This window comes from Bos indicus x Bos taurus, chromosome 1 (assembly GCF_003369695.1).
Source record: "Bos indicus x Bos taurus breed Angus x Brahman F1 hybrid chromosome 1, Bos_hybrid_MaternalHap_v2.0, whole genome shotgun sequence".
NCBI classification, from domain to species: Eukaryota; Metazoa; Chordata; class Mammalia; order Artiodactyla; family Bovidae; genus Bos; species Bos indicus x Bos taurus.
This window is the reverse complement of record NC_040076.1, coordinates 134,213,529-134,233,663: the sequence shown is the minus strand read 5'-3', so window position 1 is coordinate 134,233,663 and position 20,135 is coordinate 134,213,529. Positions and strand designations below refer to the sequence as shown.

Genomic DNA, 20,135 nt, shown 5'->3' with positions numbered 1-20,135 from the left:
TCCTATTTGGAACCAGTCTGTTGTTCCATGTCCAGTTGTAACTGTTGCTTCCTGACCTGCATACAGGTTTCTCAAGAGTCAGGTCAGGTGGTCTGGTATTCCCATCTCTTTCAGAATTTTCCACAGTTGATTGTGATCCACACAGTCAAAGGCTTTGGCATAGTCAATAAAGCAGAAATAGATGTTTTCCTGGAACTCTCTTGCTTTTTCCATGATCCAGTGGATGTTGGCAGTTTGATCTCTGGTTCCTCTGCCTTTTCTAAAACCAGCTTGAACATCTGGAAGTTCATGGTTCACGTATTGCTGAAGCCTGGCTTGGAGAATTTTGAGCATTACTTGACTAGCGTGTGAGATGAGTGCAATTGTGTGGTAGTTTGAGCATTCTTTGGCATTGCCTTTCTTTGGGATTGGAATGAAAACTGATCTTTTCCAGTCCTGTGGCCACTGCTGAGTTTTCCAAATTTGCTGGCATATTAAGTGCAGCACTTTCACAGCATCATCTTTCAGGATTTGAAATAGCTCAACTGGAATTCCATCACCTCCACTAGCTTTGTTCGTAATGATGCTTTCTAAGGCCCACTATTTTGTCTCTAGTTCCTTTCCTTCCATTTTTCTTACACTCACTCAGTAAGCCTTTCTCTCCTCTGCAGAAGCTATTGGCATGGAGGTCACCAGTGAATTTGCATTACTGAAGCCTGTGTCCACCCTCATCTTCCATATCCTGTCTGCAGCATTGGACTCAGCTGGGTTTGGCTTTCTGGATTTGGCTTGGAGAACAATTGTACTTCCCTGGATTTTCTCCTACCTTGTTTGCCACTCCTTCTCAATTATTTTTTCTCCCCAACCTTTTATCATTGGAACACCCTACAGCTGTGTTGTTGTACCTCTTCTTTTTTCTGTCGAGGCCACTCCCTTGGTGATACCATTCAGTCTCATAGTTTTAAGCACTGTGTTGCTGCTGCTGCTGCTAAGTCGCCTCAGTCGTGTCCAACTCTGTGCAACCCCATAGACGGCAGCCTACCAGGCTCCCCTGTCCCTGCGATTCTCCAGGGAAGAACACTGGAGTGGGTTGCCATTTCCTTCTCCAATGCATGAGAGTGAAAAGTGAAAGTGAAGTCACCCAGTCGTGTCCAATTCAGTGACCCCATGGACTGCATCCTACCAGACTCCTCCGTCTATGGGATTTTCCAGGCAAGAGTACTGGAGTGGGGTGCCATTGCCTCCTCTGTAAGCACTGTGTATATGTTGATAATTCCTATGTTCCTATATCTAGTCTTGACTTTTGGCTACAGAACAATTTCCAACTTCCCATTTCACATCTCCATACGGTATCTAAAGCTGTCTCAAACTTGACATGTCTGAAATAAAGGCCCTGACTTTTTTCTACCTCATCTTCCAGCACCATTTCTGTTGTAGTTAATGTAATTCCATTCCTCAGATTGCTGAAGCCTAAAAGCCTTGGAGTCACCCATGATTTCTCTTTTCTCAGCACAACATCCAGAATGATTCTGTTTGGTTTAAGTTAAATCATGTTCTCTCCTGTACATAAAGTTATAGTAGTTTCTCCTAAAAGATGAAGTTATCATAATGACCTACAGAGTCTCACTGCCTGTTAACTCTGACCTTTCCCTTCCTTTTTTTTCCCTTTTACTCACTCCCCCCGAGCCACACCAAGCTTCTTGCTCATCCTTGAACATGACAAGATGCTTCCACATCAAGGCCTTGTACTTCTCAGAATAGTATAACTTTATCTCCATCTCCCTGGTGTTTACTTTCATGTTACTCAATCTAACCACTCCTTTTGCAAACTGCAACCACCAACTCTGAGTACTCCATGCTCGATTTTCTCCAGAATGGGTACAGTTGGCTCTCTGTATCTAAGGTTTTGCATCCGTGGATTTAACCAACTGTGGATCTAAAATATTCTGGGAAAAGCAAAGTCCAGAAAGTTCCAAAAAGCAGACCTTGAATTTGTTATGCACAAGCATTTACATTGTATTTATAGTTATTTACACAGTGTTTACATTGTATTAGGCATTATAAGTAACTTAGAAATGATTTCAAGTCTGTGGGAGGATGCACATTAGTTACATGTGAATAACATACCATTTCTTATAAGGGACGTGATCATCTGTGGATTTAGTAACCACAGAGGTCTGGAACCAGTCCTCCACAGATACTGACAGATGACCGTATTGCTATCTAGTTACTGTACAATAATGTGTTGCCTGTCTCCCTCCAAGTGAGTGGGGCTAGAATTTTTGTTTTTTTTTTTGTTAAATATTGTATCTCTAGCACTAGAACAGTACCTGGAATATATGTGATAGAAACAATGAGTAAGTGAACAGTAATTACCTTAAGCTTCAAGTTGCACAATCAAGAAAATGAGCCCAATATTCATGAAAACAAGGCAAATCAAAGGGAAAGGAAACTCTGGGGTTGAGACTCTTGGAGGACAGTGATAGAAAGACTGAGTTTCCTTTCCCTTTGATTTGCCTCGTTTTCATGAATATTGGCATCATTTTCTTGATTGTGCAACTTGAAATTATTATTGATCCATCATTAATTTTGAACTCTTTGGCTTTGGGTTATAGATATCTGTTAAAATTTAATACAGATATTTTTTATTATTCATGTCTTTATAGTTCTGTTGAAATAATAAAAATTTGGATATCAAAGGATACTGTGTTAACTGAATCTGTCTGGTTCCTGAATTTTAGACTCTGATGAGAATTGGGCTCCCCAGGGATTTATCTGACCATTTGTTTGAATCTGTTCAGTTCCCGGGTTTGGATATCAAGAATTTGGGTAGTGAGTGATAAGTATAATCATATTTTGAAATTTTCATTATCTTAACATCAGTTTTCTGAAAAATCACTAAAAAATTATAACAACCCTTAGGTGGCAGCAGATCTTTGAAAATCATCTTGAATCCAGTGTTTAGTATCTGTGTTTTGTACTCTTCACCATTAGTGTGTTAAATTTAGAAAGACAGATATCCAGAGGCACAGTATGTAAGGAATTTAGTATTACTCTACAGTTCTATCAGTTAAGTGAGTAATGGGGCTCCTGCTGTGGAAAAAGGTGCATGTGTACCCAGGGACCTGGGGAAAAATTAAAGTAAAAGTGAATCTGGAAGGTGGTGACAGCGAGGGGAAGCACTTAGAAGTTAAGTACCTTAATTGCCTCTTCAGGAATTTCGTCAGAAATCACTGGACTGGGAGAAGCAGCGCTTGATTTATCAGCAACAGGTGTCTTCTCTGGAGGCACAAAGAAAGGCTCTAGCTGAACAATCAGAGATAATTCAGGTAAGTTTAAGACATTTTTTGGAATAATGAGAGGCAGAGAGGTTTCTATTAAATTTGAACCAGCTTGAAAAATGCAGCGTTGTGTGCTCACCATGCTCACCCTGTCCTCACACCCACTGCTCTTTGCTTGCTGCTTTCCTTCACTGGTTCCTTCCTCCCTCACTCGGGCTCTTTCTTGTTCTCTCAGTCTGTCACTGACTTGCTTTCTCCTGCTCACTCCACACTTTGATTTCACTCTCCCTTCCTTTCTCTTTCTACCTCTGCTCTCTGTCTCCTTTTCCATTTCTTTCTGGCTCTGACTTACTTATTCAGGCTGTTTCTGGCTCTTGCCTTGGCCCCACTTCTGTCTGTGTCTTGTTCCATCTCTGATAGTTGGGGGTGCCTTAGCTGAGGTCCTCAGCCAGGGAGCTTCGGCCAGTCAGCCTGTTTGAACACAAATACTGAAAGATTCATGCTAACAAAAAGCAGTATCTTTGTGGGAACAGAAACACTTTTTACAACATTACTAGAAACGTTTTAAATGAAGAACTGATGGCTTAAGCAAAACAAAAAATTAGCTACCTAATTTAGGAGTTTTCTTCATGGAACATATTCAGTTTGTTTGCTTTTTCAATTAAAAACCAAGATCAAAAGGGAAGTGAACATAGAAGGTAATGAATATTTATGACCGTGGGGTTAGAGAGAGTCAGATAGGACTTAGTGACTGAACAACAACAACTGCAATGTGCTAGACACTGTCTCAACGCTTCTTCTGAATGTAGTTATCCAGAATATGTAATTATATGTTGTCTGTTTAATATCATGATAATTTGTCAAGGTTGGTAGAAATCTCAGTTTTATAGAAGAGGGAATTACCAGAGAAATTAAGAAGAGCTAGAGGGACGAATTAAAAAAGGTAAAAAACAATCTGCATTATTTGCTGCTCCAAATCTTAGTAATATATTGGCTTTTAATCATCTACCCTCAAATATCAGTGGGCTAGTAAACTACCATGAATGGCTCTGCTGTTAGTGACTCCACTCAGAATGGCACAAGAGGCTCACAGCAATCTAAAGGATCAAAATTATTTACTAGGCTGCAGCAAGCTATGCAGCCAGAGTGGGCCAATAAAATCCTGAAAGTGTAGACCAGAGGTTTTTTTATTTTTACCTGAATGCTAAAGCACTGTACAAACATAAATAGCTATAAGATATTATAGGCTTCAGGTTGGCAAAAAAGAAAATTGAGTCCTAGTTTTTAAGTTCTCACTTATTCTTCTATGTAGTATGCTTATTGTTGATCGTAGATCCTTTTTTTTAATTTGCTATTGTGATTACTCAACATAATTAAAGCTTCATTGTTAGAAAAAATGAGATTTTTATTTACCATAATTCAGCTAGAGCTAGAGTAAGAAGGCTTTAAAAAGCCAACATTTGTTTTCCGTATTTGAACTCTTCTGATAGTTTTGTTTAAACTAAAACTGCTCTGATTAAGGAAAAACTGTTACTTTTATGTCTTTCTCCCTTAGCAGTACTCGCTGGTCCTCATTTAAAAAAAAAGTTCTTAAAAGAAATTTCTATATACCCATTACCCAGCATTAATAGTTATCATTTTGCCAATCTTAAATATTAGTGGTAAAAAATATTAAAACATATAGTTTTAACCATTTTAAAGAGTACAGTAGAGTATTAACTGTATGTCCATTTTTGTGTAACAAATCTCTAAAACTTTTCAACTTACAAGAGTAAGGCTCTATATTCATTGAACAGCAACTCATTTTGCCAATTTTATTTCATTCTTCTCTACTTTTTTTTGGCTGAAATATTGCAAAGCAAATTATAGATATTATCTTATTTCCCAGCAGGTTAGGACTTAAAAAAATTAAACATACCACTGCTATGTTAACAGACTAAAACACTTCTTAAATAATTTAATATCTAATCTTTTCAAATTTCCCAAGTTGTGTGAAATAATGTTTTGAACTCCACTTAAGGTTGAAACATTGTATTTTGTTGATAAGTGAATCATCATTGAACAATAAGAGTAGAAAACTTTGTAGATTGGATAAATGGATATCAATAGCCAAATGCATGCTAAGTGGCTTTAGTCGTGTCTGACTCATTGCGACTCTATGGACTGTAGCCCACCAGGCTGCTCTGCTCATGGGATTCTCCAGGCAAGAATACTGGAGTGGATTGCCATGCGCTTCTCCAGGGGATCTTCCTGACCTAGGGATTAAACCCGTGTTTCTAATGTCTCCTGTGTTGGCAGGCAGGTTCTTTACCACTAGCGCCACCTGGGAAGCCCTTAACAGCCACTGCTGCTGCTAAGTCGCTTCAGTCGTGTCCGACTCTGTGCGATTCCATAGATGGTAGCTCACCAGGCTCCCCCATCCCTGGGATTCTCCAGGCAAGAACACCGGAGTGGGTTGCAATTTCCTTCTCCAATGCATGAAAGTGAAAAGTGAAAGGGAAGTCTCTCAGTCGTGTACGACTCTTCGCGACCCCATGGGCTACAGCCCACCAGGCTCCTCCGTCCATGGGATTTTCCAGGCAAGAGTACTGGAGTGGGGTGCCATGCCTTCTCTGTTAACAGCCACACTTATACCCCAAATTTAAAAAAAAAATGATAAATTTTTTCTTTTATATTTTTTAACATCTAAAAATGGAGTTCAGGGAATTCCCTGGCAGTCCAATGGCTAGTACTCAGTATTTTCACTGCTGTGGGCCTGGGTTCAACCCTGGTTCGATAACTAAGATCCCACAAGCTGCATGGTGAAAAAAAGAAAAGTGGAGTTCCGACTAACTTTTCACCCTTTGAGTCATATATTTGCTTGAGTTTTTTTGTTTTGGTCAGCTATTAAAATGACATAAAACATGTTCATTTTAGAAAACTGAGAAAATGAGAATTAAATAAAATAACTCATAATTTCATCCTTTAGATATTTACCATAATTAGCATTTGCATGTAAATTTCTTCTGACTTTTTCTGTGCTTGCGTGCAGTGTACATTGCATTCATGTACATTTGATAGGAAAAACTATATATGTGTGTATGGGAATGGAGGAATAGTTGTGAACTTAAAAAATTACTGAAAATAGCAAAAAGTTGATAATTGTTGAAGCTAGGTGATGAATGTTTAAGGGTTCATCATCTTATTTTTTCCATATTTATATACATTTGAAATTTTCCATGAAACATTATGTAAAAGTGCAAATTATTTGCTTACAGTGTGACAGGCAGTATGCTAAGCATTTTACAATATTTTATTTAATTTTCACCAGTTAAAAATTTTCCTCTTTAAATAAGACATGTCAGCAAATATGAGTCATAATCATTGTATAGAAGCTTAGTTTACCATTAAATGCCTTAATTCATATAACCAATATTTTATTGTAGAATTTTTAGGTTTTTATTTTTTTCACTCTTAAGTAGAGCTTGGGTGAACATCCTTATTTAAATATTTAGGTGTTTATGTCCATTTATTTTCTTAGGAAATGGCCCTAGAAATAAGATTACTGCATCAAAGTAGTCATACATTCTTAAAGATTCTAATGCATATTGTCAAAGTACTCTTCAAAGATGTACTGATGCACACTTTCACCAGCGGTGTTTGAGAATGTATGTTTCCTCACACTTTCTCATTATTGAGCACTATTATTTATTTAAATATTTCTTTTAATTTCCCCTACTTTTAGGCTTGTCTTTGCCAATCTGATAGGTGGAAAAAAATGGTATCTGATTATTTAATTTGCATCTTTAATTATGAATGAGGCTGAGCATTTTTTATCTACTTATGACTTTCCATTCTTCTGTAAATTATTTCTGTCCCTTGCTTATTTTTAAAGAATATTTATATTATACTATGAAAGAGCTCTTAATATATACATTGAATAGATTAACTCTTTGCTGTTTTGTTGCAATTGTGTGTGTTTTCCCAGTTTACCTTAATTTTGCCTAGTAATTTTTATGAAAATACAGTTGTTTTACAGACAATTTTTAGAATGGCTTAAGTCTGTTAATTTTTCTTTAAGGTTTTTATCTTTGCTGTCATACCATAAAGACTTACATAAGCCAAAATTTCTTCTAATGCTTTATAACTTCTTGTTAATAAATTTGATATGAAAATTCTTTTGGTACAAGGAATTTGATAGAGATCTATATTTTTTTCCAAATGGTTATGCACATAATTTGTTGTCTGTTACATTTTGAAAACTTTGCAGAATGATTCTGAAATTCATGTGGAAGGATAAATGAATGGTATCAGGCAACATTTTTTATGAGGGTGATGTTTGTTCTGTCAAATATTAAAATATATTAAATTTTAAAGTACAGTTGTTAAACAGTTGTAAGTACTTTATTAGATGCAAAGACAGAGTGATGGTTGTATAAGCATAGGAAAACATCAGAATAATCACTAAAACATAAGGTCATTTCTGTTTAGAGGGCAAATAATCACTTGCTACTTTCCCTCCTGTCCAAATAATACAGTGAGCGAAAAGGAAACATTCAGGGAAGTCTTAGAGAACATTAAGACCATTTGAAAAAAATTAAAATTTTAAGCCAGCTCAGAATATAGAATATTTAGCTTATACATCGTATGTGAGAAAAGTAAAGCCTGCATTGTATATGTTTTCCTTTTGAAGTATTTAGATGGGCTGTGTGATATTGTTCAGATTTGAATATATATATTTTTTAAATTTTATTTTTAAACTTTACATAATTGTATTAGTTTTGCCAAATATCAAAATGAATCCACCACAGGTATACATGTGTTCCCCATCCTGAACCCTCCTCCCTCCTCCCTCCCCATACCATCCCTCTGGGTCGTCCCAGTGCACTAGCCTCAAGCATCCAGTATCGTGCATCGAACCTGGACTGGCATCTCGTTTCATACATGATATTTTACATGTTTCAATGCCATTCTCCCAAATCTTCCCACCCTCTCCCTCTCCCACAGAGTCCGTAAGACTGTTCTATACATCAATGTCTCTTTTGCTGTCTCGTACACAGGATTATTGTTATCATCTTTCTAAATTCCATATATATGCGTTAGTATACTGTATTGGTGTTTTTCCTTCTGGCTTACTTCACTCTGTATAATAGGCTCCAGTTTCATCCACCTCATTAGAACTGATTCAAATGTATTCTTTTTAATGGCTGAGTAATACTCCATTGTGTGTATGCACCATAGCTTTCTTATCCATTCATCTGCTGATGGACATCTAGGTTGCTTCCATGTCCTGGCTATTATAAACAGTGCTGCGATGAACATTGGGGTACACGTGTCTCTTTCCCTTCTGGTTTCCTCAGTGTGTATGCCCAGCAGTGGGATTGCTGGATCATAAGGCAGTTCTATTTCCAGTTTTTTAAGGAATCTCTACACTGTTCTCCATAGTGGCTATACTAGTTTGCATTCCCACCAACAGTGTAAGAGGGTTCCCTTTTCTCCACACCCTCTCCAGCATTTATTATTTGTAGACTTTTGGATTGCAGCCATTCTGACTGGTGTGAAATGGTACCTCATAGTGGTTTTGATTTGCATTTCTCTGATAATGAGTGATGTTGAGCATCTTTTCATGTGTTTGTTAGCCATCTGTGTGTCTTCTTTGGAGAAATGTCTATTTAGTTCTTTGGCCCATTTTTTGATTGGGTCATTTATTTTTCTGGAGTTGAGCTGTAGGAGTTGCTTGTATATTTTTGAGATTAGTTGTTTGTCAGTTGCTTCATTTGCTATTATTTTCTCCCATTCTGAAGGCTGTCTTTTCACCTTGCTAATAGTTTCCTTTGACGTGCAGAAGCTTTTAAGGTTACTTAGGTCCCATTTGTTTATTTTTGCTTTTATTTCCAATATTCTGGGAGGTGGGTCATAGAGGATCCTGCTGTGATGTATGTCAGAGAGTGTTTTGCCTATGTTCTCCTCTAGGAGTTTTATAGTTTCTGGTCTTACGTTTAGATCTTTAACCCATTTTGAGTTTATTTTTGTGTGTGGTGTTAGAAAGTGTTCTAGTTTCATTCTTTTACAAGTGGTTGACCAGATTTCCCAGCACCACTTGTTAAAGAGATTGTCTTTAATCCATTGTATATTCTTGCCTCCTTTGTCAAAGATAAGGTGTCCATATGTGCGTGGATTTATCTCTGGGCTTTCTATTTTGTTCCATTGATCTATATTTCTGTCTTTGTGCCAGTACCATACTGTCTTGATAACTGTGGCTTTGTAGTAGAGGCAGAAGTCAGGTAGGTTGATTCCTCCAGTTCCATTCTTCTTTCTCAGGATCGCTTTGGCTATTCGAGGTTTTTTGTATTTCCATACAAAAAAGAAATAAAAGGAATCCAAATTGGAAAAGAAGAAGTAAAGCTCTCACTATTTGCAGATGACATGATCCTCTACATAGAAAACCCTAAAGACTCCACCAGAAAATTACTAGAACTAATCAATGACTATAGTAAAGTTGCAGGATATAAAATCAACACACAGAAATCCCTTGCATTCCTATACACTAATAATGAGAAAACAGAAAGAGAAATTAAGGAAACAATTCCATTCACCATTGCAACGGAAAGAATAAAATACTTAGGAATATATCTACCTAAAGAAACTAAAGACCTATATATAGAAAACTATAAAACACTGGTGAAAGAAATCAAAGAGGACACTAATAGATGGAGAAATATACCATGTTCATGGATTGGAAGAATCAATATAGTGAAAATGAGTATACTACCCAAAGCAATTTATAGATTCAATGCAATCCCTATCAAGCTACCAACAGTATTCTTCACAGAGCTAGAACAAATAATTTCACAATTTGTATGAATATATATTATATTTTTAAAGGCACCATTTTCCTTATGAAAAAAAGATGATCCTAACACAAATGTTAATCTACTGTCTTGGTAGAATTATCATATACTTAATTGAATTGGCTCAGGTTTACTGTTTAAAAGTTTATGATGACAGAGACACAGTAGTGATAAGGTCTTACTGGGAGCTATACCACTGATGGGCTGTCTTTCAAGATGTTTCTTTAGTGTAAATGCTGCAGAGCTGTTGTCTGCACTGACATATTTGGAGTTTACTCTAATGGAGAGTGTGGTAAAAATTGATGCATACAGTGGCATAACTTCATTTTGGGGTTCTTTGGAAAATTAAAAAAAGAACACTTGTTGCTTTGTATCATATTCTTCTCAGTAATCTCACTATATGGAAAAGTTATTTTCTTGAAGCCCAGGATTATATACCACAAAGCCAAAGGATGATTTGAACTTAGTCCCCAGTCCCCAGCCTTGTCCCTATTCTCACACATTAGCTGCCCACCCTTGGCTTTTATTTTTATCTCCATGACATAAATTACTTTCTTAATTATTTCTTTACTTTTAACCACCTCTGTTGTGATTTGTATTGTTGAAATAATTCCACCCACTCTACTAGAATGGTAAAGAATCTGCCTACAATGCAGGGGACCCATATTTGATCTCTGGGTCGAGAAGATTCCCCTGGAGACGGGAATGGCTACCCATTCCAGTGTTCTTGCCTGGAGAATTCCATGACTAAAAGAGCCTGGTGGGTTGCAAAGAATCAGACATGACTGAGCAAATAATTCACACACATGCTCCACCAGAATAGTTAAAATGCTGTTATTAATAAGAGAAAGCTCTGGTTTTCAAAAAAAATTAGTGACAGTGGCTAGTGGGGGAAAAAAGGCTTAAAAATAATTGGCTTTAAGATACCTCTAATACTAGATATTTAAGAGAAGTAATCATTTTGTAAATGTTTATATTTATCTTTCTGACTTTTCATATTGGAAGAGGTAGTCCTGAGATATTCTAGTGTAGCTCTGTCCAATAGAAATATAATATGAACCACCTATGTGTAAAATTTTCTGGAAGTCACATTAATAAAGGAACTCCTATAAATGGAAAAGAAAAGCCAATTTCTAGAAACAAGAAAATTATGAAAGAAAAAAAAACTTACTGGTAAAGGCAAACATATAGTAAAGGTAGTAGATCATCCACCTATAAAACTAGTATAAAAGTTAAAAAATAAAAGTAGTAAAATTATATCTAAAATAATTAAGATGGAGAGATCAAGATGGCAGAAATAGAAGGATATGGAGCTCACCTACTCCCATAAATACATCACAAATACATTTACGTGTGAAACAGTTCTCATAGAATACCTACTGAATGGTGACAGAGGATCTCATACAACCACAGTTGCAAGAATGATCACCATGTACTTGAGTAGCGTGGAAAAAATGAGGGGGAAGTATCTGAAGTGCCCCTGGGAGGGAGCTGTGAAAGGGGAAAGATTCCCTCATCCCGGGAACTCCCATTCATCAGCTAGGAGATCAGGCAGGACAGAAAGGGAGCTTCAAAGGCTCAGAGGGAGGGGAGAAGATACTTTGCGGCAGGCAGAACAGAGACCAAAAACACAGATGATCTGGGCCACCTCACTGCACTCCCCAGCCTGTGATACGTATCTGATGGTGCATGCAGGGGCTGGGTGCTAAAACTCAGGCTTCAGAGGTCAAACCATAGGACTGGAGTTGGCTGCATGGAGACACCCTGAAGGAGTTGGGAGTGTGGGCCAGAACTGGGAGTGTATGCAGGACAGAGCTGAGGTCCACATAGAAGCTGCATGGTTAACAAGCATGCAGAGGAGGAAGTGGGGCCTCACTATAGGAGCCTCATTTTTGGCATGCTTGCAGTGGGTATGGCTCTGCCTCCATGAGCTTTGGGAGCATGCAAACACAGAAGGGTTGTCCAACACAGAAGCAGAGCTGAAATCTGAGCAGATCCCCAGGGGCCACATGACTTTGGAAGCAGGGCTGAAATCTGAACTTTATCTGGTGGCTTTGCAACTTCAGCAGATTTACACCTGGAGTGCCTTTGTAAGCTCAGTGGTGGTGGGACATCTGAGCAGATTACTGGTACTCCTATGGTTGAGGTGGGTCTGGAGGTAGTAGCTGTGGGCATTGTGGGCAGGGACATGTGGAGCCAGGGCCAGGATGATACTGTATCTCCCATAGTGGGTACAGGTGTGCAACTAATCATGACTATGGTGGGTCCCAGTGCCTGACATAAGTAGATCTGTGCCAGTGGATCTCTGTTGATGACTTTGTGAGCACAGCACCTGAGGGACACCCAGTTCCTACATTTTCACAGCTGAAAGCAGTGCCAGCAGCAATGTAACAGCAGTGTACTTTGTGAGCATGCACATTGGGTAAAAGCTGACACCGAAGAGTGTACTTTCTGGTGGATAGCTCCTGCAGAAGAGTAATCAGTGACTCCTCTCCCAGTGGAAGCGCACCAGTTACACCTACCCCACATTGTAGCTCATAAACAGATCTAGGGGCATCTGCTCCAACAACTGGGGAGCAGATCCTGCTCCTGACAGAGCTTTGACAGCCACAGAGCAAAGAGGAGGTCCTGCTCAACATGCAGTGCAGGCTCTGGTTACACAACGCCATTCACGCCCTGTATCAAGGGGATAACAGCCAGCAAACTGAGGAAAGACATGGGAGGCTTCTATACTAAAAGCCCTTGCACCAAAAATATTAGACACATGCAGGCCACACACAGATGCTCCTACACAAAAACAGCCACAAGTAGGTAACTGTTTCTCCTAAATTTAGAGTTAGAAATGTAAGTATAAAGAAGCAGAGGAACCACTCCTAATTAAAAGAACAAGAGAAGTCTCCTGAAAGAATAAACAATGAAACAGATCTCTCCAGTCTACCACATCCTGAGTTCAAAAAGGAGGTAATAAAAATACTAAACAGCACAAAACTCCTAGAGGAGAACATAGGCAAAACATGGTGTGACAGAAATTGTAGCAATGTTTTCTTAGGTCAGCCTCCCAAAGTAATAAAATTTTTAAAAAATCAAATGGGACTTAATCAAACTTAGATGCTTTTAAGGAAACTATAAACAAAATGAATTGTGTAGCTGCTATGGAAAGTAGTATGGAGGTTTCTTTAAAAACTAAAAAGAGAGTTACCATATGACTCAGCTTTATCCTATTCCTGGGCATATATCAACAGATAGCTGTAATTCTAAAAGATACATGCCCCCCACCCAAACACACTGATTATAAACAGCACTGATTATAATAGCCAAGACATGGAAGCAACGTAAATGTCCGTTGGCAGATGGATGAATAAAGAAGATGTGACATATATATATATAAAGGAAACTATAAGCAAGGTGAAAAGACAACCTTCAGCATGGGAGAAAATAATAGCAAATGAAACAACTGACAAAGGATTAATTTCCAAAATATACAAGCAGCTTATACAACTCAATAACAGAAAAACAACAAAAGTGGGAAAAAGACCTAAACAGACATTTCTCCAGATAAGACATACAGATGGCTAACAAACACATTAAAAGATGCTCAGCATCGCTCGTTATTAGAGAAATGCAAATCAAAACTACAATGAGATATCACCTCACACTGGTCAGAATGGCCATCATCAAAAAGTCTACAAATAATAAATGCTGGAGAGGGTGTGGAGAAAAGGGAACCCTCTTGCTCTGTTGGTGTGAATGTAAATTGATACAGCCACTATGGAAGACAGTATGGAGATTCCTTAAAAAACTAGAAATAAAACCACCATATGACCCAGCAATCCCACTCCTAGGCACATACCCTGAAGAAACCAAAATTGAAAAAGACACTGTACCCCAATGTTCATTGCAGCATTATTTACAATAGCTAGAATGTGGAAGCAAACTAGATGTCCATCAACAGATGAATGAATAAAAGTTGTGGTACATATATACAATGGAATATTACTCAGCCATAAAAGGAACACATTTGAATCAGTTCTAATGAGGTGGATGACCCTAGAGCCTATTATACAGAACGAAATAACTCAGAAAGAGAAAGATAAATATCCTATACTAATGCATATATACGGAATCTAGAAAGATGGTACCAAAGATTTTATTTGCAGGGCAACAGCAGAGAAACAGACAACAGATTTTTGGACACGGGGAGAGGGGAAGAGAGGAGGAGGGGGAGGAGAGGGTGAGATGTATGGAGAGAGTAACATGGAAACTTATATTATCATATGTAAAATAGAGAGCCAATGGGAATTTGCTGTATGTCTCAGGGAACCCATACAGGAGTTCTGTATCAACCTAGAGGGTTGAGATGGGGAGGGAGATGGGAGGGAGATTAAAGAGGGAGGGGACATACGTATATCTGTGGTTGAGTCTTGTTGATGTTTGGCAGAAACCAACAAAATTCTATAAAGCAATTATCCTTCAGTTAAAAATATAAATTTAAAAATTAAAAAAAGATGTGGCATACACACACACACACACACACACAACACACACCAGAATGCCTAAGAGAGACAGAGACAGTGTGCCTGAAGATGAAGAGACAGAGATAATGCCTGAAGAACTATGGATGAAGGTTCATAGCATTGTACAGGACCAAAACCATCCCAAAGAAAAAGAAATGCAGTAAGGCAAAGTGGTTCTCTGAGGAGGCCGTTGTGATAGCTGAGAAAAGAAGAGACGCAAAAGGCAAAGGAGAAAGGAAAAGGTAAACCCAACTGAATACAGAGTTCGAAGAATAGCAAGGAGAGAAAAGAAAGCCTTCTTAAGTGAACAATGCAAATAAATAGAGGACAATAATAGAATGGTAAAGACTAGTGGTCTCTTTAAGAAATTTAGAGACACCAAGGGAACATTTCCTGCAAAGGTGGACACAACAAAGGGCAGAAATGGTGTGGACCTAACAGAAACAGAAGAGATTAAGAAGAGGTGGCAAGAATACACAAGAACTGTACAAAAAGGTCTTAATGACCTGGATAACTATGATGGTGTATCACTCTCTAGAGCCAGACATCCTGGAGTGTGAAGTCAAGTGGGCCTTAGGAAGCATCACTATGAACAAAACTAGTGGAGGTGATGGAATTCTTCTAGCTCAGCTCTTCACAGTCCTTAAAGATGATGCTGTTAAAGTGCTGCACTCAATATGCCAGCAAATTTGGAAAACTCAGCAGTGGCCACAGGACTGAAAGAGGTCGGTTTTCATTCCAATCCGAAAGAAGGACAAGGCCAAAGAATGTTCAGACTACATACACTTGTGCTCATTTCACATGTTAGCAAGATAATGCTCAAAATCCTTCAAGATAGGCTTCAATAGTACACGAGCCGAGGACTTCCAGATGTACAAGCTGGGTTTAGAAAAGGCAATGGAACTAGAGATCCAATTGCCAACATCCGTTGGATTGCAGAGAAAGCAAGGGAATTCCCCCAAACATCTGCTTCTGCTTCATTGACTACACTGAAGTCTTTGGTGGCATGGATAACAACAAACTGTGGAAGATTCTTAAAGAGATGAGCATACTAGACCACCTTACCTGCCTCCTGAGAAACCAGTATGCAGGTCAAGAAGCAACAGAACCTGACATGAAACAATGGGCTGGTTCAAAATTGGGGGAGAAAGTACGTCAAGGCTGTATATTGTCACCTGCTTATTTAACTTACATGCAGAGTACATCTTGTGAAGTGCCAGGCTGGATGAATCACAAGCTGGAATCAAGATTGCCAGGAGAAACATAAGCAACCTCATATATGCAGATGACACCATCTAATGGCAGAAAGTGAAGAGGAACTAAAAATCCTTATGACGAAGGTGGAAGAGGAGAGTGAAAAATCTGACTTAAAACTCAGCATTCAAAAAATTAAGATCATGGCATCCAGTCCCATCACTTCAGGGCAAATAGAAGGGGAAAAAGTGAAAGCAGTGACATTTTGTTTTCTTGGGCCCCAAAAATCACTGAAGATGGTGACTGCAGCCATGAAATTAAAAGATGCTCCTTGGAAGAAAAGCTATGACAAACCTAGACAGCGTATAAAGAAGCACACACATCATTTTGCTGACAGAGGTTCAATATTTTGGCCACCTGATGCAAAGAGCTAACTCATTGTAAAAGACGCTGATGCTGGAGAAAATTGAGGGCAACAGGAGAAGGGGGTGACAGAGGATGAGATGGTTGGATGGCGTCACTGACTCAACGGACATGGGTTTGAAGAAACTCGGGGATATAGTAATGGACAGAGAAACTTGGCATGCTGCAGTTCATGGGGTTGCAAAGAGCAGGACATGACTTAGCGACTGAACAACAACAATATATGAGAAACCCATGGCTAGAATAATATTCCACTGTGAAAGGCTGAAAGCTTTTCTACTAAGATTAGGAAACACCCAAGGATGCCCATCCTCACCAGTTTTATTCACCATAGTATTAGGAATCCTAACCATTGCAATCAGGCAAGAAAAAGATAAAAGGCACCCAGACTGCAGAGGAAGAAGTAAAACTGTTTGCAGGTGATATGTTACTACATACAGAAAACCCTAAAGCCTCCACAATAATAAAAACAGAAATGGCTGCTAATGAATTCAGTAAAGTTGATGTCTAAAAAAATCAATATACAGAAATTTGTTGCTTTTTTGTACACTAATCATGTACTATCAGAGAAATTAAGATTTCAGGCCCATTTACAACTGCATCAAAAAGTTTAAAAGTTTAAAATACCAAAAAAATGTGAAACACCTGTACTTTGAAAACTAAGACTTTGAGAGAAATTGCAGATGGAGATGACACAAATAAATTGAAAGATATACCATGCTCATGGATTAGAAGAATTAATACTGTTAAAATGTCCATACTGCCTAAAGCAGTTTATACATTCAGTGAAGTCCCTATCAAAATTCCAATGATATTTTGCACAGAACTGGAACAGATAAGTCTAAAGTTTGTATAGAATCACACACACACAAAACCAAACCCCAAAGAGCTAAAGCGATCTTAAGAAAGAAGAAGAAAGTTGTAATTATCATATTCCCTGATTTCAAACTATTGTACAAATCTATAGTAATCAAAAGTATAAGGTGCTGGCATAAAAACAGACACAGATCAATGGACCAAATAGCCCAGAAATAAATTTACATTTATATTGTCATTAATTTATAGGGTCATTAACTTATAACCATATAAATTGGGAAAGGAGTACATCAGGGCTGTATCTTGTCACCCTGTTTATTTAACTTAGATGCAAAGTACATCATGCGAAATGATGGGCTTGATGAAGCACAAGCTAGAATCAAGATTGCCAGGAGGAATATTAATAACCTCAGATATGCAGATGACCCCACCCTTATGTCAGAAAGTGAAGAGGAACTAAAGAGCCTCTTAATGAAAGTGAAAGAGGAGAGTGAAAAAGTTGCCTTAAAACTCAACATTCAGAAATCTAAGATCATGGCATCTGGTCCCATCACTTCATGGGAAATAGATGGGGAAACAATGGAAACACTGACAGACTTCATTTTCTTGGGCTCTAAAATCACTGCAGATGGTAACTGCAGCAATGAAATTAAAAGATGCTTGCTCCTTGGAAGAAAAGCTATGACCAACCTAGACAGCATATTAAAAAGCAGAGACATTACTTTGCTGACAAAGGTCAGTTTAGTCAGAGCTATGGTTTTTCCAGTAGTTATGTATGGATGATAAAGCTGAGCACCGAAGAATTGATGCTTTTGAACTGTGGTGTTGGAGAAGACTCTTTGAGAGTCCCTTGAGCTGCAAGGAGATCCAACCAGTCCATCCTAAAGGAAATCAGTCCTGAATATTCATTGGAAAGACTGATGCTGAAGCTGAAGCTCCAATACTTTGGCCACCTGACGCAAAGAACTGACTCATTAAAAAGACCCTGATGCTAGGAGAGATTGACGGCAGGAAGAGAAGGGGACGATAGAGGATAAGATGGTTGGATGCATCACTAACTCAATGGACATGAGTTTGAGCAAGCTCCGAGAGTTGGTGATAGACAGGGAAGCCTGGTGTACTGCAGTCCATGGGGTTGCAAAGAGTTGGACATGAGTGAGTGGCTGAACTGAACTGAACTAATTTATGACAAGGAAGCCAAGAATATACAATGGGGGAGAAGACAGTCTCTTCAAAAAATGGTGCTGGGAAAAAAGAATGAAACGACAGGTTTTTATACCTTGTATAAAAATAAACTGAAAATAGATGACACGTAAATGTGAAAGCTGAAAGCATAAAACTCCTAGAAGAAAACATAGATAATATGTTCTTTGGCGTTGTTCTTAGCAATATATACATATATATTTAGATCTGTGTCTTCAGGCAAGGAAAACAAAAGCAAAAATAAACAAGTGGAACTATATCAAACTAAAAAGCCTTGCACAGGAACTGATGGCAGAGGCACTATCAACAAAATGAAAAGGTATTACTGCTGAATCAGTTACGTTCAGTTGCTCAGTTGTGTCCAACTCTGCGACCCCATGGACTGCAGCACACCAGGCTTCCCTGTCCATCACCAGCTTCTGGAGCTTGCTCAGACTCATGTCCATTGAGTTGGTGATGCCATCCAACCATCTCATCTTCTGTCGTCCATTTCTCCTCCTGCCTTCAATCTTTCCCAGTGTCAGAAGAAGAGTCAGTTCTTTGCATCAGGTGGCCGAAGTATTGGAGTTTCAGCTTCACCATCAGTCCTTCCAGTGAATATTCATGATTGATTTCCTTTATTATTAACTGGTTTGATTTCCTTGCAGTCCAAGGGACTCTCGAGTCTTCTCCAACACCACAGTTCAAAAACATCATTTCTTTGGCGCTCAGCTTTCTTTATGGTCCAGCTCTCACATCCGTACATGACTACTGGAAAAACCATAGCTTTGACTAGACAAACCTTTGTCAGCAAAATAATGTGTCTGCTTTTTAATATGCTGTCTACGTTTGTCATAGCTTTTCTTCCAAGGAGTAAGCATCTTTTAATTTCATGGCTGCAGTCATCATCTGCAATGATTTTGTTGTCCAAGAAAATTGAATTGGAGGACATATTTGCAAATGATTTATTTTGTAAGGAGTTTAATATCTAAAATATACAAAGAACTTAAAGAGGTCAAGGTCAAAAAACAATCTGATTTTTAAAAATTGGCAGAGGACTTGAATAGACATTTTTCCAAAGGAGACATACAGACTTGAGAAAAGATATTCAGCATCACTAATCATCAGGAAAATGCAATTCAAAACCACAGTGAGATACTGTCTCACCCCTGTCAGAATGGCTATTACCCAAAGGTAATAAGTAAGTGTTGAAGATGATGAAGAGAGGGGAGCCCTCCTGCACTGTTATGTGTATGTACTCGGTCATGTCCAGCTCCTGCAACCCCATGGACTGTAGCCCACCAGGCTCCTCTGTCCGTGGAATTTTCCAGGCAACAATACTGGAGTGGGTTGCCATTTCCTACTCTGGGAGATTTTCCTGACCCAGGAATTGAACCCAAGTCTCTTGCGTCTCCTGCATTGGCAGACGGATTCTTTATCTTTGTACCATCTGGGAAGCCCCCATGCAATGTTGGTGGGAATATAAATTGGAAGCACAGCATAGAGATTCCTTAAAAATTAAAAAAAGAACTATCATATGATCTAACAAATTACAATTCTGTCCATTTTTCCAAAAAAAAAAAAGACTAATTCAAAAGGATATGTGTACCCCTATGTTCTTTGCATCATTATTCACAGTAACAAAGATACGAGGCAACCCAAGTGCCCATTGATAGATGAATGGATAAAGAAAATGTGGTATATGAATCATAAAAAAGAATGAAATTTTACCATTTGCAGCAATCTGGATGTCCCTAGAGGATATTATGCTAAGTGAAATAAGACAGAGAAAAACAAATTCCATATGACTTCACTTACATGTGGAATCTAAGGGATGAAACAAAACAGAAACAGACTCATAGATCCAGAGAACAAACTGGCAGTTGTCACGGAGGAGAGGATGAGGGGAGTTGGGC

General features: G+C 38.5%; 1 protein-coding gene across 10 annotated transcripts in view; it reads left to right on the top strand.

The window, feature by feature from the left end:
• CEP63 (centrosomal protein 63) overlaps positions 1-20,135 on the top strand; it is a 73,964-nt gene that overhangs the window by 32,058 nt on the left and 21,771 nt on the right. For all 10 annotated transcript variants that reach the window (XM_027545520.1, XM_027545534.1, XM_027545461.1 and 7 more), the window contains one exon: positions 3,195-3,308. In XM_027545520.1, the coding sequence (XP_027401321.1) occupies positions 3,195-3,308 (114 nt within the window). The remainder of the gene's footprint in view (positions 1-3,194; positions 3,309-20,135) is intronic.